The sequence below is a fragment of the Manis pentadactyla genome, chromosome 11, assembly GCF_030020395.1.
Source record: "Manis pentadactyla isolate mManPen7 chromosome 11, mManPen7.hap1, whole genome shotgun sequence".
In the NCBI taxonomy this organism is placed as follows: Eukaryota; Metazoa; Chordata; class Mammalia; order Pholidota; family Manidae; genus Manis; species Manis pentadactyla.
Window position 1 is genome coordinate 67,448,915 of NC_080029.1, and position 23,492 is coordinate 67,472,406.

At 37.1% G+C, this 23,492-nt stretch overlaps 2 protein-coding genes across 2 annotated transcripts; both read left to right on the forward strand.

The window, feature by feature from the left end:
- Positions 1-896: 896 nt before the first annotated feature.
- GPR33 (G protein-coupled receptor 33) lies at positions 897-1,912 on the forward strand. The gene is given in 5 exon segments (XM_036881203.2): positions 897-1,261; positions 1,263-1,376; positions 1,378-1,733; positions 1,736-1,815; positions 1,817-1,912. Coding segments are annotated over 5 exon segments (1,011 nt in total).
- An 11,328-nt stretch (positions 1,913-13,240) lies between these two features.
- On the forward strand, positions 13,241-22,468 carry DTD2 (D-aminoacyl-tRNA deacylase 2). Its single transcript, XM_036881346.2, has 3 exons — positions 13,241-13,424; positions 16,514-16,583; positions 20,667-22,468. Exons 1-3 carry the CDS (start codon positions 13,314-13,316, stop codon positions 20,990-20,992), a joined length of 507 nt encoding a protein of 168 aa, XP_036737241.2. The 5' UTR covers positions 13,241-13,313; the 3' UTR covers positions 20,993-22,468.
- The last annotated feature ends 1,024 nt before the right edge of the window (positions 22,469-23,492 follow it).

Consider the following 23,492-nt stretch of genomic DNA (forward strand, 5'->3'; position numbering starts at 1 on the left):
TGTTGTAAGCCTCACTTTCTCCTCTGTTTAAATATTTGCCTTTGTGAGAAAAAAAGAAACAATTTTTACATAAAGCTCCTGGGACTGCATAAATAACACTCTCATGACTTCTCTCCTGCTCTCCCCTCCCCAAGTAAGAAAGAACTACTACTATATTCTAAATACATTTTCCTCCTTCATTGATGATTCTGAAGACACTTTACAATCTTAAGGTGCCCTAAGGCTCCCATATGAGTATCAGTCTTACTGATAGGTGTTGAATACTAGAATACTAGATAATAGCATTTGCTATATGCAGTTAGCTCATGAGAGAAATCTACCTATCACTTTTCATGATTACTAATTTGCAGCACATTGTTATTTTTGGTATTTGATTTCATTAGCAACATTTGCCCTGACCAAGTCTTAAGTCAAGTAAAACTGATCCTACATTGCCTTATTCAAGAAGTTGTGCCCATCAAGAAGGGTCATTTTAGTTAACTAAATTAATTCCTTAGTTTGACCTTAACAAAGTCAAAATATCCCAAACTTCTGTTTCACATTAAATTTATCTGTACTATTTCCATTTTTGATGCTCCATTTCCTTAATGTTTGCATCTTTTTACTTTCCCAGTTAGCAGACACAGCATAGTTATTTTGGCAGGTCACTATTCCTTTATTAATCTGATCTTAATTCCTCATACAAAATTAGAGTATGAACCTTAGAAAAAATATCTGATTTGTATTATTGTAGAAATATTATGTTCCAATTTTTTTTAAGTATTATGTTTGCCATTTAAAAAATACTATCATTTTGAATGTTACTATGCAAAAATTACTATTTTAATGTCTATATTTAATCTTTTCTTTTGCTTCTTTTTTACTGTTATTTTCAGTTTCTGACTCCACAGGTCATTATGGATCTGATCAGCTCTACTAATTACCTGCTCAATGTCCCTACTTTAGTAAGAAACAGTACTCACTTCCCAGCTCCTGCCTCAGAAATGATCATTGCCCTTCCCTTGTTTATGTCATTTATAATTGGTACCATCATCAATGGTCTCGACCTATGGGTGTTAAAATTCAAGATGAAAAAGACTGTCAATACTATCCTATTTTTTCATCTCATTCTCTCATATTTTATTTCAACCTTGATTCTGCCATTTATAGCCACCACATACCTTCAGGACAATCACTGGAGCTTTGGAACTGCCATGTGCAAGATCTTCAATTGCACTTTGTCTACAGGGATGTTCGCCTCTACTTTCTTCCTCTCTGCCATGTGTCGATCGTTACCTCCTCAATCTTCCCCCAGTGTGGTCACAGCTGCACCAAACCCCATGCTGGGCTTCCAGCATGATTCTGGGGGTCTGGATCTCCGCCACTGCCCTTAGCGTGCTATCTGGTTTTCAGGGAGACACCTGATGGCCATAAAGGAATGGTGACCTGCCAAAATAACTATGCTGTGTCTGCTAACTGGGAAAGTAAAAAGATGCAAACATTAAGGAAATGGATTCATGTAACCTGTTTCATCAGCCACTTCTTGCTGGGCTTCCTTCTACCTTTCTTCATCATTACCTTTTGTTATGAAAGAGTAGCCAACAAGATGAAAGAGAGGGGCCTGTTTAAATCCAACAAGCCCTTCAAAGTCATGATGACTGCCATTACCTGTTTCTTTGTGTGTCGGATGCCCTACCAGGTATACCAAGGCTTAATTCTCACTAAGAACCAATCACTACTTTTACAGTTGACTCTGATACAGTGATAACCATTTCTTTCAATACTATCTTTTCTTCCACACTCAACATATTTACCAGGGAGAACTTCAAAAACGTTTTTTAAGAAGTTCATTCTTTCTCTGTTTGAGTCAACATTCAGTAATGATTCTTCAGCAGAAATGACACAAAACCTAACTTCAGAAACCTACCTTTAAATTCTGGATCCCAAAGCGAACAATGGACTCTTAGTCAATTATAGCACCAGACATATACCCTCTGCTTTTGTATAATATAGTCCTTAACTTAAAGAGACATCTAGGCTATCCTGTAGTTAGATCTATTAATATTAAGAGGGCTGTAAGAAAGCAGGCAATGGGTGATGTTGCAAATGTGATTTTTTTACTCTCTTTTTATTGTTTTTTTTTACTCTTTTTATTGTCGTAAAATATATATAACATAAAATTTGCCATTTTCACCATTTTAAGTGTATATTGTAGTGGCATCAACTATATTCACAGTGTTTTGCAACCATCACCACTATCTGTTTCCAAAATTTTTTCTCACCCTGAAGAGAAACTCTGTACCCATTAAGCAATAACTCCTCATTCCTCCCTTCCCAACCCCTCATAACCCCCAATCTACTGTCTCTATGAATTTTCTATTCTAGATATTACATGCAAGTGAAATCATACAATATTTCTTCTTTTGTGCCTGGCTTCTTCACTTAGCTTAATGTTTTCAAGTTTCATCCATTTTGTAATATGGACAAGAACTTCATTCTTTTTTGTGGTTAAATAACATTTCACTGTATGTACATACCATTTTTGTTTATCCATTTTTCTGTTAAGGGACATTTGGGTTGTTTCTATCTTTTGACTATTGTTAATAATGCTACTTTGAGCACTGGTACACAAGTATTAGTTCAAGTTCTTGTTTTCAATTATTTCAAATTATTTTGAACTGCAGGTCATATGGCAAATTTATGTTTAACTTTTTGAGGAATGGCCAAACATTTCCACAACTACAACATGTTGCATTCCTAACAGCATTGTATAAAAGCTGCAGTTCTCCATACCCCCACAACACTTATTATTTTCCCCTTTTTAAAAAATTATAGCAATTCTAGCTGGGGTGAAGTGGTGCAAATGTGATTCTCAACCTTTTAATTTTGAGGCCATAGGAATATCAATTTCTAAATACCCATACTATCCATTGATCTGAATTTTCTGTCATAGACTCTTCTAACAAATTGACATTTGGACTAATATCCCTCTTTATTTAGATAACACCTAAATTACTTAACAGATATAGACAAAATTTAATTTGGTAATGGTATGGCATTTATCTTGTCATATCCACGGTGAAGTATAAAGATTTATACATTAATGTTTTAATTATAAAGATAAATGTCTTTTTCAATACCTGTAGATGAAGCTTTCTCAGAAACATGGGACTAAGACAATTATAAATGTTTAAGAATCTGCATGCATAATGTTATAGTAGAATTCATTTTAGAATAGCATTAACAATATTAATTTGTCTTCCATTTTGAAGTTTTGCTTCAAATTTCTGCAGTAATTACATTATACTACAGCACCTAAGCTATGTAGGACCACATACTGTCACTGACCTATTACCTTTTATTTAGTTAGTTGTGTCAATAGATATCCATCAATAGATAGTTCCATCTATCTAGTTCAACTGATACAGAATGCAGATATTTAGGCCACAATGCACACTCAGTACTTATATATTCCTGATAGCTTTGCACAAACCATTCCAAGCCACAGGCATATATCCTACTCAGAAATCCCCTAAATGGATGATATTAATTATAAGAGGTTACAGAAAGGAAGGGAAGTTAACCTTCATTATTAACTTTTTAAAGAGGAAAGTAATAGAAGTTTGATGACCTAGAAATCCTTCTGATTGATTTGGCATCACTGCTTCCCTGGATGACTGGGGACTTGATGTCTGTCACTTTGAATATGAGGGACCAAAAGCTTTGGATAGATGAAAATTTCCATTGTTTTAATTTCAAGCACTGGCCCCTACTTCAAGCTTTTGGAGCCTGAACAGTTTTCCCAGAGAGGGAGGAGTAGGGCTAATGACCAGGCTTGGCTCTCAGTGTCCCTGCAACAAGTAAGGACTTCTCCCCTCCCCACACTCTCCCAGGTCCTGACAAGCCCACTCAAGTTTATAATGCAGAACTTAGAAAGTGATTAGATGGAACATATGATTACTTGAAAGAAGAATCATACTTTGGATACTCCCGAGAGAACTCTTGTCTCCCTCCTCAGACCTGTGGTCTTTGTTCTACCTCCCTACAGATTGTAAACCCCTCAAGGACAGCAAAAAGCCCATCAATCACACTATTTCTTTTCTATAATATCACAATCAATATGAAAAGATACTTAATGAAAATTGAATATGGTTAATAAAACTTTAGGTATAAAATAATAGGGCTTAGCCAGAGTTTTATTTAACAGAGATTCACAACACCCTTACCTTGCTCCCAGGCATCGTTCTTGGTGCCAGATTCTACAAAGAGTAACTTACTTAATCCTACAGCAATTCTATGAAGGAGGTCACATTATTATCCCTATTTTATAGACTGTGAGACTGAAACACTTGCCATACAGCAAGCAATTGGAAGAGTCAGCATTATAAGTCAAGGCAGTTGGTGCTAGAATCCATGCTCTTAACCACTAGACTTGCTGCTGAGATTACAGCTAGGAGGCAGGGAGGCTGGGCTGTCTGCCCAGATCCACCTAGTCTCATTATTTCAGGAGCAGTCACCTTCTTGACTGCAAAAATGAGACAGAGGTGCTCAGAAAATGTCAAGATCTACAAACAAAGTGAAAAAAATAAAATAAAATTGAACTTGTAATCAGGAGATTTGGGTGGTGGTTTAGCTTTGTCTCTAGCTTGGCATTTTATTTAGGTCAGGGTTCCACATTTTCTGGGCCTCAGCTTTCTCATCTGTAATGCAGGGACATCTCCAAATGAGATTATGGATATGAAATTTCTGCTAAAATATAAAGCACTACATAAATATAAGATATGAAGAGGTTTTTTTTTAAGGAGCTACCTTAAATTTTAAGAAAATGTAGTGTAAACTTAATAAAATTCCCCCAAAATGTATTTTTTAACCTCCCATAAACCTATGGTTAGCTTTTAGAAAACCTACTTGTTATAGCTGTGTTGATCTCATCAACCTCTTCACCACTGAGTTCTCAGGATCCAAGAAGTTTGTAAATAAAGATTCAATAGCTTTGTTTTTAGAGACAGTGTTTCAAAACAATGTGCCTATTACTATCCAATTATATAAACCTGCTTCATTATATCAGTATCAAGGCCCAAGAACAGATTACAGAGGTAATTAAAAATATGCTTCAAATGCCAGAACAAGTTTTTTCCTCAAGAAATGATTCTTTGTTTAATGAGATTAATGGGCTGCCCAGCTGCTAACATATGTGATAGCATTTGGGTATAAAGTAGGATGGTTTGCACAATGTGAAGCTGATTCTATATCCCTAAGAAACTAGGGACAACAATTATTTACTAGTGTAGTTTATGTACCTGGTTCTATAGTAGGTACAACAGTGAATAAGACACAACACCTGTCCTTAGAAAGCTTAAAGTCTAGTGTGGTGGTTCTGAATTTGGCTCCACATTATAATCATCTGAAATACTTATTTTAAAAACCAGTGTCTACAATGGAAAGCAATATGGCAGTACCTCAAAAAAATAAAAATAGAAATACCAGACAACCCAGTAACCCCACTTCTAGGAGTTTATCCACAAAAAACAAAATCGCTTGTTTTTGAAAAGATATATGCACCCTTATGGTTCTTGCAGCACTATTTACAGTAGCCAAGATATGGAAGCAATCAAAGTGTCCATTAATAGATGAATGGGTAAAAAAGATGTGGTACATATATACAATAGAATATTACTCAGCCATAAAAAATAAAGAAATCCTGCCATTTGCAACAACATGGATGGATCTACAGAGTGTTATGCTCAGTGAAATAAGCCAGGCAGAGAGAGAGAAATGCCATGTGATCTCACTTACATGTGGAATCTAAAAAAAAGCAAAACAAAATGAACGAAATAGCAGTAGACTCACAGACATTGAGAGGTGACTTTTGGTTACCATGGGAGAGGGACTCAGGTGGCGGGGAAGGGTTGAGGGGTATTAAGAGGCATAAATTCTCAATCATAATGTAAGTTAGTTAAGCTGATGAAAGTACAACATAGAGAATATAGTCAATGGTTCTGTAACATCTTTCTAAGTTGACAGTAACTGCACTAGTTGGGGTGAGGATTTAATAATGTATATAACTGTTTAATCACTATGTCACGTACTTAAAACCAATATAGTATTGTATATCAACTATACTTTAATTTTTAAAAATCATAACAAACAAACAAAACAGTATCTAGGCCTTACCCAAACCAATTAAAATAAAAATCTCTACAGATAGGAATCTTAAGTTCTCAGGTTGACTCCAAAGTAAAACCAGAATAGTAAAACCCTGTGTAGTTGGAAAGAAAACAGAATTAAAAGGTTATTATGGTACAAAGGAATAACTCCTATGTTTTGGGTAACAAATGAAATCTCCAATCCAGCTTTCACCAGTTTTCCCAGCTGAGTCCTACAGAAAGGTGTTAAACATATATAAAGAAGGGGAAGGGTAGTACAAAAGAGGAAGCAGAAGTGTTAAAGCCCCAGAGGGAAAGAGCACATAGTGCTATAAAGCAGCTTGACTAGAACTTGAATATGCATACAAATCATCTAATGCTTTCCTTAAAAAGCCACCTCTGATTCAGTAAATCTGGAGGAGGACTGAGATTCTGCAGATGCCAGGGGATCCACTGATGCTGGTGCAGAGCAAGAAAAGAGGATATTTGGAGCATACGTATGAGAAGCAGACATGGCCAAGATAAATTGAGAAGGTCATTGAGGCCTAGATCCTGAAAGCCCCTTCTAGAGAGTTTGGACTAATCCTAGATTTTATCTGGAAGGTGTTAGGGAGCCACCAAAAGGTCTTACGCCAAAGAGTAATAGATTAGAAAGATGTCTCTATCTCTGACAGAGAGGTCAAAACTGGAGGTGAATGGCCCAGTTGGATACTGCTGCAGCAATCTCAGAACAGACGCTGTGGCCTGCACTAAGGAAATGCACGTGGGGATGGAGTAAAGTGGACAGACTTGTACTGTACATTCTGCTGATTGAGGGGTTGAGGGTCAGGGGAAAGTTGAGAATGAATGGAGAAACACTCAAGACTAAACTCCCAGGAACAGTGCCCAAAACATGCAGCAAAGCCATCCAGACCAGGAGTCTGTCGCTGGTGTTCCCTATGTCAGTAAATGCTACCAACTGCCACTGGCACGGAGCCCAAAATGCCAGCAACTTGGTTTCCCTGCAGTTGCTACTACTACCAACGCCACTTCTGTATCAAGTCTCGAACACTTGGAAGCTCTGGCAACACCAACATCATGAAATGGACACTCCATGCAGAGCCTGTTCATTCCCATTGCTCACTTCCAAATGTAATCTTGCATGAGGGTATATAATAGGCATGCATGCATCCTAGCTGCAAAGGAGGTTGGGAAGCTGAGTTCTGATTTCTATATGGGAGGGAAAAGGATAGTCATTGTGGGAATTGCCCTAAATACAAAAACTATTCAGAAAATGATGCCCACTGAATTTTACCTGAAGAGCTTTTCCGAGCAATTAGCTTCAGGAAGTGAAGCAAAATTGCATTGTGCTGAGGAGTGACTGGGAGGTGAGAATACAGATGCTCTGTGAGTAGCAACTCTTAAATTTAGAGAATTAAGGAGTAATTCCCCCTCCTTCTCACAAAAAGTAACTCTCTCACATTCTATCAATTAGAGATTAATTTGTGTTAAGGTACTGCTATTAAAATGCAAATATAACTTTTAAGAAAGGTAAGTTTCATTCAAAAATTAGTGGGAATTACTGTAATCAGTTTCACACCCAGCAGAGAGAAGCTAAACACAGTACTCAGAACGTTAGACTTTTGACCGTGGCCCAGAGAAAGGAAACCTGAATTGGAGGTCAAGCCTAGAGCAAATTTTGGAGAAGGCAGCATAATACGTGCGTAGGGAAGTGCTATTAAGAGAGAAAGGAGACAGAGGTATTCTGAAAAGAAGAGTCTAAGAAAAATTTTGCCTAGACATGGTATAGCCCTGAAAAATCCATTTTATGCCAATTGTTTGGGAAGATCTTATCTTCTTTCCAGTTAAGGCCAGTCTCCCCAGTTTAGTTCAGGTTTTCAAGGAGGTGGCTCCCCTCCAAGTCCTGTCCTTCCCCTATTGGGCCCAGGGAATGGTGACATCCTAGCTGTTACTTTGCCCTGGGCTGCTACACCACCTGCTATGGTTCCCCTACACCCACACATTTGTAAATAGGATAAAACTTTCTCAGGTTATCATATTTAGAGTGTGTTATTTGATTGCTGGTGGCACCCTGGCTGATACAGTCAATGTGATAAAATAATTTATGTTTTAAAATAACATTTAATATCTTCTTTTCAAAATAATGTATTTGTTTGTGGTATTTACTTATGGATTTCAAGGGACTATTATAAAAATAATCCCCACAATATTTCTTGGTAGAAAGATAGGAAAGAATAATTTTAAAAAGAGAATAAAATCACAACTCCTATACAAATATAAAACCAACATGAGTCAAGGATTTTTATTTTATTCATATTTTACTTAGTAAGGAAGGACCCCGTAATATATAGTGAACAGTTCAAAAGAGAGTTCAAGTCTCCCACATGCAGAATTCCACATATTTCATGCTGATACTGCCTACTCAAGGAGGTGGATCATAACATCCCACCTCTTGAGTATGGGCTGTGTTTAGTAGTTTGCTCCTATGAGAAACACACTCACTGGTCCAAACTCAGTAAGTGGACATGGAGACAAAGAGAACAGCAGAGCGAGGTTTTAATGACAGTCTTGCAAGATCGGCTGTCTAGTGGGCATGCACACCTGGGGCAGTTGGCGCAAGTAATTTCCCTAGTGCTGCAAGTCCCTCCCCTGGTTCCTCATTGGCTGAGTACTACAGTGTTCACATTCTTTCCCGGATGTCGCCTAAGCCAGTTATATCCATATTAGGCTTTCTCTTACATTTGTCTTAATTCCATTGGTAGGTTTAAAACTTCTTTCTCTTCTCAAACAGGTATAGCCAGGTCCTTATCAATTCCCCACCCCCCACTCTCAGCCTGAGCAGCTTCCTAGCAAATTTTCCACTACGTGGTCCTTTGTTAACACATTACTGTTAAAATGTTTAAACCTCCTGGTGGGAATAAATCACATTTAGGTTTTATGCTTTTTCTAACACTCCCAAAGAGTAAGTTATAGAAGTGGAACGAAGGTGTAACTTTACAGTGGAGAAATTAGGCAAATAGCCAGGTGATCAAGGTTAACATCAGCAGTAATAAGACCTGTTGACAGACTGTACCCTTGATAGAATGTGATAAGAATGGCACTTTACCTTTGTGATCTTCCTCCAAAAGCCATAATCCCAGTCTAATCATGGGAAAAACAGCAGATTTCAATAGAAGGGCTTCCTATAATATACATGAGCAGTACTCCTCAAAACTGTCAAGGTCACCCAAAACAAGGAAAGTCTGAGAAACTGACACAGCCTAAGGAAACATTATGACTAAAGGTAATGTGGTATCCCAGATGGGATCCAGAAAATGGATTTAAAGAAAAACTAATGAAATTTGAGTAAAGTATGGAGTTTAATTAATTAACCAGTGCTGGTTTCTTAGCTGCAGCAAACATACCATAGTAATCTGAGATGTTAATAATAGGGGAAACTGGGTGAGGAGCATGTGGTAACTCTGTGTACTGTCTTGCAACTTTTCTGTAAATCTAGATCTATCCTAAAATTTAAAATTTATTTTTTAAAAAGAGAGAATTCAAGACGCTGTATGTTTATACTCAGGTAAGGAATGCTGAAATGAATTTACAAATGGAAGCAAAACTGGCAAATCCAGTTAATACCCACAGAAAAATAATCAAATTTTTCATTTTAATGGACAGGAATGATTTGCATACTATTAGTGTTCAAAAAGTTAACTTCTGTTTCTACAGGGCTATGAGACAGCCTAGTCAAAGACATCCCGTTTAGCCACATGGGGCCAGGAAATCCCCAGAGGCTCCAACATTCCATTAAAAGGATATCTAGAAATCTCTTTTGTCCATTTCAAAATCCTTCACAATTTTTTTCTACAAAGGATGCAGGCATCAAAATTTAAAAAGCCATTAGAACAGGCTGGCCTGACTTGACAAAAAGGCTAACAAAAGTATACAAATATTCAAAAGGTTATGCAATGTTGTGCTAAGTTATCACAATACTATGAACAGAAAAACCAAAGATCAAGGTAATTTATCAGCCTTTGCTATGGAAACCTTTAGAGTTAAAAACACTTGCTATATTATGTTGCCTAAGCAACATACCAGCAAATGGTACAGTAATAAAATAAGAAAAAAAGCAAATTGAATAAAAATCAATATCAAGCTCCAAACTAAATTCCATCCCCTACTTGGTCATGCAAACCATTCATGTTAAAGATAGGCTCAGCCTTTAGGTGGGAATTAATCTTTTCCCAGAACTCATAATTCTGTAGGGAGTGGCATCAACTGCATTAGCAATCATGCCCTCGTTTTCTACCCATGTAAGAGAAGGCTCCACGACAAAATACATGGTTGTGACTTGGAGCATTTGCTCTTGGACTTTTTTATTTCAGTTTCTTATTTAAATCTGTTATTTCCTCTTTCCTCATAGTCTTAATGCATGTGACAAGTGTCTTTAAGCCAGAATTCACATGGGTCTTTCACACCTCAGTTGTAGATGCCCTGGTTGAAGAGGGACTATCATCTCTCACAGTAAATTAATGAAGAACCTTCTGGATATGACCTGGTATCCCATGCTGGGCCAGGGAAAAAGGGGGTTGATCATGCCCTATGTGAGAATTCCCACTCTTTGTCATAGCAATATTTCTCACTATAAATGAATAAATTAGTATTCTGGTTCTGCCCCAATTCATGTGCATTTTAATTAGTGTGAACCAATTTCTCAGAACCTGATCACCATTATAAGCACTGAAAAAATAAAGCTCTGAGCTTTGAACTGGGTGGGGGGCTAGATATCTTCCAGCCTTCCCTAAAATGAAACATCTGCTTCCTTCCAGGTGCACCTCTACAATTAACATACCCCCATGCAAGGCTCATTTCAGAGCTAAGTTTTAGGAAAACCTCTGCTTATTATGAGACAGTTTAGTTTCTTTCTCTTTCCTTTCTTCTTTACAATCAAGAAACTTAGCATCAATTGTAAATAATCTTTGAGAAGTGGTTCTCAAATTTTTCATGTTTGCGAAGTATTTCTGAATGTTAAAATTTGGGGTAGCCAATTTGAGGGAATTAAACAACTTAAAACAACTCTAAATCAATCATTGTACTACCTCAGAGGGCCTAGAATGCATTCATAATTAACCCACTATCCATATGGTCCCCTTTCAGGACTGTAACTGTTTGAGAACTATTCCTGCCCAGACAGTGGTTCCTTATACACTCAGAAGACAAAGCTCTCTTATGTTTCAGTGAACCACCATCTTTATCTAGAGCCAACTTAATGCTGTGTTTTGCTTTTTAATTCTAGAAATTGTACAATGTGCTGCATCTCAACATTAGATATGTGGACCTAATTGTTTTATAACAAAAATTAATGCTATGTGTCTGTGAAAATTTTGTTGCATACTATATCATCTCAACACTCCAGTCAAAAGTCACTATCTTGTTTTCAACTTCTCCATTGCGACTTACTGATATAATTCTATTTTATATACTCTTAATGCTTTATTTTTTGATATCTTAATATTTTATTGTAAAATGTGTATGTCTTGCCTTCTTAAATTCTTTGTGGAATGAGAGTAAATGTTCAGAAAATAAATAAAATACAGAAAGAAAATGTTTTTTGGTGCCTACTCTCTACTGCCCTCTACAGGTAGAAGGAAATAAGAAGCGTGCCCCACCTATTACTACCAATAGTAATGTCCTGAGATCCTCACCCAATAGGAAACTTTAAAGTAATTGGTGATTTTTGAGATGCTAACCATTACCAACCAGACTCCATGTATTCACAAGAAAGATTTCCCAATTTGCTAAAGTCTCTTCTCTGTGAAAAGATCTTTACGAACAATGCACCCTATTTTCAAAAGAGCTCCCTGTCTTGTGTACCCAAATACAAAAGGACATCAAAGTCCTCTCTTATTCTGGGTCAAGGCTAAGGACCTCTGTGTCAAAGTTCTTTCCAGCCTTGTAAAAGCTTGAGTCTGGAAGTGAAAAAGAAAAGTGACTCAATTGTTATGACACAAAGGTACAGACAATGCAACTTGTCTGTGCTTTGCAGACAAATTTCAACAAATGTAGAAACCTCTGCAATGCAGCAATTGGAGATAATGTGAGATTTTGCTTTGCATTTACAAAAAGTGTAATGCAGTCCACAATATAACTAGCAAACAGGCGGCTTCAATTTTGTGTAGAAAGGACCATTGATTATGCATGGATTATTTTCTTCAGTTACACTACTTTGTATGAATAGCAACACTTCAAGTGATGTCATCTTCTAAAATAACAGACCCAAATGTATAGGCATATTGTGCCAACTGAGCCCAAATCAATGACCTGGGCAATGCAATCAGGGTGACACTATTATTCCTCATCTAAACCCTCCAAGTCCACAGAAAAATAATGCTAATCTGATGAATGTTCAATGAATACATTATGTGGGAAAGAAAATCAAGCCCTTGTTCAATTTTATGTACATTCTAATATGTACTTACAAGGAACACATCACAGAACTTAATATCATTAGGTGTATCAGAATACATCACTTTTTTTTTGTATTAGTAGCAGGTAAAAAAAAATAACAACACATACTTTCTTGGATAAGAATATTTTTAGCAAAGATGATTTCTTAAAGGATTGACCTCCAAATGTGTATTCACACAGCATATCAATACCCTTCTGCTACTGCGGGACCAGAATGATTTATAGCATTCCTGATAGAGGAGGCAGCATTGCTTAATCGACTGGGTTAAGAAAAAATTTTTAAGACAGCTTTTCGTTCCATCTTCGCCTGTTTTGTGATTCAATTTTTTCATTCTACTTACCTGTCTTCACAATGGGCATAATATGGACTTTAGCAGATTAAAATTTTTTCAACGTCTGGAAACAAGCTTTCTGAACTGAAAAATATTTCTTTAAAAAGCGCGTAGGGAAGAGATTTAATCTTTTTCCCTGTTGGAAACCACATTCACCGCCCTCTACAGCTGGGTAGGTTCTGCATAGAGGTTGGTACACTTGTCCCTTAAGACCGCACATCCGGGTCACCCGAGAGCCCGGCAGAGGCCCCGCCCTTCTGGGGCGGGGCCAGGGCCATCAGGCCGTCCCTCCGCCGCGCCGCGCCGCGCCGCGCCGCTTGCCCCGGGTCCACCCTGCGCGCTGTGGGCGGAGCGTGCGTGGAGTGTGGTCTGAGCCGGTCGAGTCGCCGTGCTCGGTGGAGTCATGGCTGAGTATGGCCGGGCATCTCAGGCTCGCGCGCTCCTGCAGCAATGCCTGCATGCCCGGCTGCAAGTACACCCAGCGGAGGGGGACGCTGCGCCGCAGTGGGTGGAGGTAACGTCAGCCGCACAGCTCCCTTTATCTTCCGGCGCGCCGGGGCTGTTATTTCGGGCTTGAGTCCAGGACTTGGCCGCCCCCACACTCCTTGCTGGGCTCCCTGCACGTACGATGGGCAGCGCGGGACTTCCGGCTGATCTGCCCGCCATGCCCACAGTGGGCCGCCTAACTTCACCTGTGTACTGAGTCCTTCACCGCGGGCGCCGGGGCCTTATCCCCTCGGACTTACTGCCCCAGAGTAAGCGTGTCACCTGCTCAGGACCGCGGGAATTTGAACTTCTCTCCCTGGGCCTACCTGAGTCGGTGGACTTCAGGCTTAATTGTCTCAGACCTCTTGCTTCTGAGACAAATAGCAAAGGCCTTGCCACGCCCTTCGCGTTTTTCAGACTGCTAGTCTGGTTTGCTTGTCTGGTTCGAGGTTGTAGGTTAGATTTACTGCAGGCATTAAAGATCTGTTTTAACTTATACTCCACATCCCATCGAATTCCCTTTTATGTTGACTGAAGTCAGGTTTTAGCCTGGGAAATGAGATTTCCCATGAAACAATTCTCTTTAAGAAACTTTAAAATTTTTTATTTCCAACTAGAAACAAAGATCACTACTTTTTTGTAATTTCTTACTTGCATATTTGCCGTGATAACACAACCTGTGCCCACTCTATGCAAAAACAAATGAAATGCTCTTTAAGGCCCCTGACTTAACTTTTGGAGTAAGCTGAAATGAAGAAAAATGCTAGTTCATAATGAAGACTTTGGAAGTAATCAGAAACTTTAGGAGCATGTTATTGACTCATTTACTGAATTTGGTCCCAGATCAAGCATTCCTTAACACAACCCTAGTCAATTTTAAATACTGCCTATAAATTATGATATGTATGTAATTATTATTAAATCAGAATCTGCTACCCTCTGCTAATTCAGAAATATTTATAAACATAAACATTCTTACATTTTCCCCTCCCCTTTTCTTTCTCAATTCATAGTTCTTAATATTTCTGTTCTGGCCTCTTTTTGAGGTCTTGGTTTCTCATCCGTATTGTGAAATTTTATTCTGTGTTTGTCATCCCATCCAAAGAACTGCCTGTTTTTGTAGTTTGCTAATGGGACTGCAAATCCCAAACTATTAATCATTTAGATTTCTTCGAGTCTTCTTTTCATTTTATAATTCAAGTCACATCCCTTACACAAAATCACAGATACTTTATGGCAGCCTTCCACACTATCAGTTTGTGTTTATAAACTTTAAAAGCTACTTTAAAGCTTTCCTTCCACTCCCACACATGGCTAAATTAGTATAAAGACAAGTCATTAGATACAAAATATTCTTTACTTTTTTCCCAAACAACCTCTTTCCTATTCTATTATTGAAAGTTCTAAATTTTTAAAAACATTGTCTTAATTGCCAAAAGATTTGAAGGTTACTTTGCGCGTTCTCTGTTTTCATTCATTTTAACCTTTGCCACCCATCACAGGCTAATGTTTTTCTTCTTGGGAGATGAACTTTTTAAAGCTACAGTGAGAATTATCTGTGCTTTTCTATGTATTTGAAATGTTTTATACCAAAGGAAGCTGCAAGGAAAGTGATTTTCACTTCAAGAGAGGAATTTGTAGGTTCCTTAAGATCAATTATTGGAATAAACTCAACACCTTAATGAGGGAGTAGAATGGTGAGTGGAAAGAACAGATGTCTATCTCTGCAAATAATTAGACACTTAATTCTGACATTACAAGTGGTTTTTGACCCATGCTAAAAATCCCAGGGGAGAGAAGCCTGTGACAGTGCACAAGTATCTCCATCATTCAACGTGCCAGCTCCTTATTATGGATGTGTATTGACAGCCCTTGGTTATTCCAGAAGCACAATTTTTAAAATTACTTATTTTCCAGGTAAATCAGATAAGTGCAGAGCTGCATTAATATTTACATAGAAGACTATTTAGATAGTACACAGGGCCTGTAAGATACAGATGAACTTAAATGCAATCAACAGATAAACTGAGTCCCTATTATGTACAAAACTGTATAAAGTGCTTTGGGTGTTAAAATGTAAAATAAATTGTGCTTAAGCCCTTAAGTTTATTTTTACATATTCATTTAATAAACAAATAGCTCATACTATAAACTAGGCACACTGTCTTACTTTAATACCTAACCTGATCCAGTCTCAGCTCTCTCAGGAATGTAACTTTTAATTTGTCAACATGGAATTTCCTAATCAGCACTAGGAAATTTACTGAAAAACCCCTTCTGTTCCCCTTAGGAGAGTGACCTTGCCTAAAACAATGGATCCTTTGTTTAATAATTTCCATTTTTCCACTCACTCTCTACCTTTAAAAACCTTTTCTGCAGTTCAGTGGAGCATCTCTCAACTTGGTAAATGGGATGCTGCCCTATTCATGAATCATTTACACCAATTAAATCTTCAAATTTACTCCATTGAGTTTTGTTTAACACTGATAACAGACAACCTTGTGATGTAGACTTTAATATCATAACTGCATTGTCCAAGGCCCTATTATGTTGATTTAAAGCATTAACAATGACAAAATACAAATTAGACAGTTTGTTGGAGTTCACTGAAATAGAATCAGACCCTTAGTTTCATTATCTGCAAGTAAATGGATTAGGAGGAAGAAAGGGTGCTGATGTCAAAAGACCTGCCGGTCACACTGTAGCTTATGCATCAGCCATATCTGATGTAATGGGAATTCCTCTGGCATTGAATAAAGGGGCCCTTGCAAACTAAATGTTTCTAAATCTGTCAGCCTTACTCGGGGAGGAGGCTAGTTCATCGTCTACTGATTTTGATTAGAAGTAATGTTTGAAGGTATAACTTGTGGTCTTCACTCTTCTCACTATATTATAAATTTAATTTTTGGAAGAAATGGTAAGTAAGGTGATTGAATATTGAAAAAGATTGTTTTCTCACATATTTAAGAAATCAAATCTATTGTAAACACAAATGTGCTGTTAAGACACTTCCTTGGCATTTATCCACTATAACAGTTGTGAAATTTTATTCATTTACCTCTGTATCTGTGCAGAAGTTTCTTTCTAATCTGAGTTTTCTGTGGTGATTTCCCATAGGTTCAGAGAGGATTAGTGATCTATGTGTGCTTTTTCAAGGGAGCTGATAAAGAACTTCTTCCCAAAATGGGTACGTGTCTGATGATGTTTCTTTTTTTTAGAGTGAGAATGAATAGCGATAGATGAACCAGAAGGAAAGCACCATCTTAAGTTGTTCTGGTATGGAAGTTATAAATGACTTCACTCTGTGTACAGTTGACTTTAGCTATTTGCCTATTCCAAAATGTAAAGTAAATGAGTATGGTGGAATTCTTTTAAAACACCAGCATTTCAGTTGGGTTATAGATTGATTTGAAGAGTGTACACACATAGACTTACAGACAATGTGCTGAGATGCAGCCAAGGATACAGAAACTTGCTGGAAGCAGGGCGGCCACATAGGAAGAAACAGATGCTGCATTTCTTTTTTTTTTTTTTACTATCATTAATATATACTTACATGAACAACATTGTTGTTACTAGATACTAGATTTCCCCCATTATCAAGTCCCCCTACATACCCCATTACAGTCACTGTCCATCAGTGTAGTTAGATGCTATAGAATCACTACGTGTCTTCTCTGTGCTATACTGCCTTCTCTGTGCCCCTCCCCCACATTATGTGTGCTAATTGTAATGCCCTTTTTTTCCCCTTTTCCCTCCCTTCCCACCCACCCTCCCTAGTCCCTTTCCCTTTGGTAACTGTTAGTCCATTCTTGGGTTCTGTGAGTCTGCTGCTATTTTGTTCCTTAAGTTTTTCCTTTGTTCTTATACTCCACAGATGAGTGAAATCATTTGATACTTGTCTTTCTCTGCCTGGCTTATTTCACTGAGCATAATACCCTCTAGCTCCATCCATGTTGCTGCAAATGGTAGGATTTGTTTTCTTCTTATGGCTGAATAGTATTCCATTGTGTATATGTACCACATAGTCTTTATCCATTCATCTACTGATGGACACTTAGGTTGCTTCCTTTTCTTGAATATTATAAATAGTGCTGCGATAAACATAGAGGTGCATATGTCTTTTTCAAACTGGGCTCCTGATGCTGCATTTCTTAATATAGTTTCCTTATCTCCCAGAGTTCCTGAGTGGGCCATGTAGGTAACACTCTATGTGATAGATGTGGGTCCTATCAAATCAAGACAGCCCAGGCTTTACATTATTATCATGAAAGTATCTAACCATTCATGCACTTCTTTGTAGGAATGTGTATAAATATAAGGTTCTCCTAATTCAGTATGTAGAAGTATATGTACAGGCCCAGTGTCATCCCAGCCATACCTCTTTCAGGGGCAGAGAATGTAGAGTCCTTGTTCAGGCATTTCTGAACAATAATTTACCTGAGTGCAGCTTTCCAGTGTCCTGGGTAGTCCATAGCACTACACATTCCTTGTGATAATCCATAGGTTCAGACATACTAAATCAAATCATATGCTGTCTCAAGTATATTGTGTCTCAGTTATGTCTAGACAACTCTGGAAAAATGGAGTTATCCCTAAGGTTGGGGATAAGTTATAGTCTCTTCATTACTAAAGGACAGCACCCATTGGTTGGATTAATAAGCAATAAAAATATAAGTGGGTAGTTGAAGCATGCAGAATTTAATCTAGAAGAGCTTCAGGTAGTGGAACTTGGAGGGTAAACATCAGAAACAACTTGGACAAAGGCTAAAGCTTCTAGAGGGAATTTTATACTCAGACATTAAACAGTTAGACAGCTTTGTTAGAGGATAAAAACTAGACTTAAGAAGGGACTACAGCAGGTGCAGATGAAAAGCCAGTAACTGTAAACATTTGAAATTTGTATCTGCAGGATAAAAAGGAACTTTGAAGGGCTTAAAAAAGAAATGAGAGGTCTTCTGTTATAGTGGTTGATTTTCCAGGACCTAATGATTGGGTACTGGACATTCCATCCGTTTTCCTGAGTTAATATTTTGTCTTGAATTAATCTTTATTGACAATAAAAAAGTATAGTAAAAATCTTCAAAAACAGGAAGAGAATTTTTGTTATTGTGACTTAAGATTGATACTCTAAAGTTGTTTCATATATATTTTTAAATCGATCTTAATCATAAGAAGATAAAGTGAACCAACCAGATTCAAGCTGCCTTGTGTTTTACAGTAATTAAATCTGTGCTTCCATATATTTCTTTCTGAGTTCACTTTGAATACATGCATAAGGTTGTGGTGAATTAAAAACTCAGAGCAGGACAACATTAACTGTCTTAGTGGCTAGTCTAACACAAAGCTTTATATATCATGATTCTCAGTAAAGGACCGTGACTAAGAATCACATTCTTCTGGTATGAGTTATAAGCAAAAGAAGTCCATCTGTTATTGATAACATTAGCTTGTTCTTCCGTCTATTCCAGGAGACAAAGTAAAACCCCATCTCATACTTATTACAGTGATTCAGATCTTTCCAATCAAGTCATGTTACCCTTGGGAATATAACCACCAGCCATATACATAACATAAACCTGAAGTAGCGTGGCTAACACAGAGATATGCAGAATCTTCTTCATTTCATCTTCAGTATGATTGGACTGAGATCCAGGGACCTGTCAAAGCTTGCCTTCCCATATACATCATTAGAGATGCTTGTAACCTGTCTTAGGATCTTTGAATTTCCAACATACCATTAATTCATTGTCTCATTTTAATTCTTCTTTCTGACATTTGTATTTGTATTGCATATACTTCTACATACTGGTATTTGTACACCAACAGAATTAATTGAATTCTCAGTTATAGCCAGTAGAGGGAGGTGTGTAGAAGTATAACACATTGTACTTACCTCTGGCCTGTTGTTCTAAAATTGACCCTGTAGTCCATCACTAGCCTGAGGCCTGGAGAGCTGGCTTCTGATTTCCATTGTATGAAGTGCTCTGGAATGTTACATTTTGCTTAGAAACAATCAGTAATGACTGCTGGCTATATAGCAAAGTCCTCTGTGTAACAGAGAAAATTAGCGGTCTTTTAAAACAGATGTTAATTCAGTGAAACTTGATAGCACTTAATACACAGCTTAGGAATCCTTAGGTGTTCACCTTGGCAGGTTTTTACCAGGTTAATTCCCTGATTTGTAGAGTGGGGCAACCATTCCAAATCCTCAGTAATGTTTACTACAGACCCTCTAATAATTGAAAGCTTTGGCCACCCCACCAGAAAGCCTACCTTTCCGAACCTAATTATTAGGAGTGTGAGATTAATATAGTCTCTTTTACCATTTGTCCTCTCAGGACTATTCTTTACGAGCAAAAGTTATTTATACCCTTTATGGAGGTAGGAGACCCTAAGGCTATTTATATTAGGCATTTCTTTTTTATTGTTTTGAAAAAAGCTAATGTTGAGATGTAAAGGTTTTCTAAGTTTAGATTTTTGGGTATACATAGATATTTATGGTGATTTTGACACTTCTTAGCTATAAGAGTATAATTTCATAAATGCCATGAAAGTAATAGTCTTTTCTTTTATGTCTATGAAGATAATGCCAGTAACTCTACACCTTTTGATTTACTTTCTTAGTTGTAACAATGAATTTTTTATGATGCCTGCTTTCACCTCTACCCTTCTTCCATGGGTTATATTGGTTAAATAATTAGTCCATGTTAATAGAACCTTTTAGGTTATGAAACTGCAAAATCAGCTGGTTTATAATAGGATTGAGCCTGGAACCTTTATCTCAATCTAGAACTCTAGGCAACTAAATTTAAAATAATAAATGCACTAATATTTTTATTTAATATTCTTTGTTATAAAACAATTTTGTGTGAGGGTAATTTATCATGGTCTTTTTCCATTGGAATTTGCTTATGAAAAATAAAAAGGAACAAGAAGGCAAAATCTTCTCATTATCTCCCTGGGGCAATAATACTTTAAGGTTCCAGCATATAGTTAATTCATTAGCCCCTTCTGGATGAGCTTATTTTAGGAGACCTTAACTTCCAAGTCAGATTTAAAACATCATACCATTATCTGTAAGAAGTTTGCCTGGTTTTTCATGCTTAGATCATTTAGCTTTGAGAAGCAGTTCTTTAAATAGAGACTTTCTGAGGAAAAGCATGAGCTGACAAGCAGGAGTTTAAACAGTGAGAGTTGCTGACTGGAAGATTGTTGATTTCCTTCATGTTTTTCACTTCAAAATGTTTTCCCTTTCTTCCCCACCCAGTTAATACACTGTTAAATGTGAAATTAAGTGAAACAGAAAATGGCAAGCACGTGTCTATATTGGATCTTCCTGGAAACATCCTTATCATCCCTCAAGCCACCCTTGGGGGGAGAGTGAAAGGAAGAAACATGCAGTATCACTCTAACTCCGGAAAAGAAGAAGGGTTAGAACTTTACTCCCAGTTTGTGACTCTGTGCGAAGAAGAACTAGCTGCTAACAGCAAGTGCGCCGAGGCTGGGGTTGTGGTGGAGCACGGCACCTACGGGAGCAGGCAGGTGCTGCAGCTGCATACCAATGGGCCCTACACACACCTCATTGAGTTTTAAAAAATTAAAAGCTAGTTTCTATAGTTGTTTTCTGATACAAAGTGATCTGGACCATAATTAGATTTTCTTCCCTTTCTTCTCCAATACACTAATCTGCAGCACTTTCAGACAAAAAAAAAGTCCTGGGTCCTATCCACAACTGTGACTTACTAATTGGATGATCTTGCCAACTTAGTTACACTTTAGATCTCAGTCACTTTTCATCAGCTTTTCCCTACGCTTCCACTTAAAAATTTGAAAAATGCTTTCTGTTCACTCTGTGGTTATTGTGGAAATGTTCTTAGAGAGGTGTATGTAAGTATTTTGCAATGAAGAATTTTGTGCCATCAAGAAAAATATAATTCTTATACCCTCAAATATATGTAGTATGTAATAAAAATAGCTTCACCTTAAAATTAAGTGAAAATCCAAATCTATTATAATTTTGTCAGTTCTGTCTTACTATTTCAGTTTTCCATATTTTGAATGAAAAAAAGAAGCAATTTACTATTCCTTTTAATACCTATGATACAGAAATATAGCTGCATTATAATATTAGTTTCCAAAGACACCCAGTTGCTTTAAATCATTTTAAGAATCTTTAGTTGATATAGAAAGAAGATACATGGATTAAAATTTGTTTTATTAAATATACCAATGGTTAATATTTCTGTTTCTCAGTGTTTTACCAAAACAATGTATGTATCATTTTCTGTCATTGGTTTAGAAAAGTTACTGCAATTAACTTTCATGAAAAGTTCATGAAATTAGTTCATAAATTATTTAGGAAGTTCCTTTCTTCTTGAATTAGATTGCTACAAAAGGAAGAAAAAGGGAAGCTTTCAACTGGTATTATTTGAAAACAACTTGACTTGCTCATTTCCAGATTATCTACATAATGACTTGGAGCCAGGGCCATTTTTCTCTATTAGTGAATGTTTTTGTCCCCCTCTACCCTGAAAGTTCATGTTCAAGTCCTCCAGTGTGATGATATTTGGAGATGGGCCCTTTGGGGTGTAACCAGGATTTATGAGGTCTTAAGAGGGGGGCCCTCGTGATGGGATTAGTGTCTTCATAAGAAGAGAGAGAGTTTGCTTGCTCCCTCCATCATGTAAGGATTCCGTGAGAAGGTGGCCCTTTACAAGCTGGAGGAGAACCCTTACGAGAAGCCAACCATGGCGGCATCTTGACCTTGAACCGCTAGCCTCCAAAATTGTAAGAAAATAAATTTGTTGTTTAAGCCACCCAGTCTATGGTATATTGCTACAGCCCAGACTGACAGTGATGTAAGGTAGACAGCCAATAAGGTAGATTTTTCAGAGACGAGAGGAAGGTATATAAGAAATTGAGAGAATAAATGAATCAATGAAAGGTAAGAGTTCTTACAAACTTCTCTGACTTGATTTTAAAAGATACTCTAAAAACAACCAAATACTTCAAATTACCAAAAAGATGAAGAAATTAATTGGAATAAACATTTTAAGTAGCTGTTGAAAATGCCTTTGTGTCTTTTAATTTCTTTAGGTCTGTTTCCTAAGATACTTAAAATTTTTGTTCTTACAAAAAATCCTGTTTTTTCTATATCCTTCCTGTACTATTCTATTTTGGAACATGAGAATCAATAACTGGCTTGGTAATGAGCTCATTGTCCTTAACTTTTGCTTTATTGATTCATGATACACTTATCGAAATGTAATAAACTATTCATAAACTTGCAAACTCCAATTTTCCCAAGGTTCCTTCAAGAAGGTGTATATGTCTTTCAAGAAGACTATGTGTTACTATTTTAAATCATTTTTTTGTGTAGGTAAAATGCTTACAGCCTTAGATTGCTGTTTTATAGTTCAGGCAATTCTCCTTTTAAAATATTTGCTTGAGGTACTTATGGCGAACAGCAGTTTCAATTTCTAGAAGGTGAGAGCCAATTTTATTTCAATTCCAAGAAGGCTAGAACAAGAAAGACAAGGCAAGAAAAATGGTAAACATGAACGTACGTACACCTTGGCTTTCTTCTGATGCAAGGTGCTCAAAGAACCTTCACTAGATACCTCATTTTATGTTCACATATAATGAGAATAGTGCTGTGGAAAGTAAGATAAGGCTTAAATAATTTTCCCAAGATCACACAGTACCAAATTTCTGGGATAATTTCCAGCCTCTTGATTTTTCTTGTGACAGTTGTTGAAATTGATCTTGGTAAAGAGTTAGCATCTCTCAGTGTGGATCAGTTGAGAAAGAACAGCCAATAAATTTACTAAATAAGGTGGTTGTAGGGTTGCACTTCATTTAGGTGACTTCTGCCTCTTTTTCCTAAGATCCTAGAATGTTTCAATTAAAATATCACTTCTAAATACAATTTATCCATTTAGAAACTTCATGAATTCAATTATAGAAAATACTGTGTATAATCAATGAGTATAGTTTTAGTATCTTGAAATACTTACATGAAGTAAAATCAAACACTTGTACCATTCCTTTATTAGTTCAAGTCAAAAGGTTTACCATTTATGAATAATATCTA

Bases quoted from the DNA above. Each gene is read 5' to 3' on its own strand.
- DTD2 (XM_036881346.2), top strand. From the start codon at position 13,314: ATGGCTGAGTATGGCCGGGCATCTCAGGCTCGCGCGCTCCTGCAGCAA. The intron at 13,425-16,513 runs GTAACGTCAGCC...GATTTCCCATAG, and splicing joins CTGCGCCGCAGTGGGTGGAG to GTTCAGAGAGGATTAGTGAT. The intron at 16,584-20,666 runs GTACGTGTCTGA...TTCCCCACCCAG, and splicing joins AGAACTTCTTCCCAAAATGG to TTAATACACTGTTAAATGTG.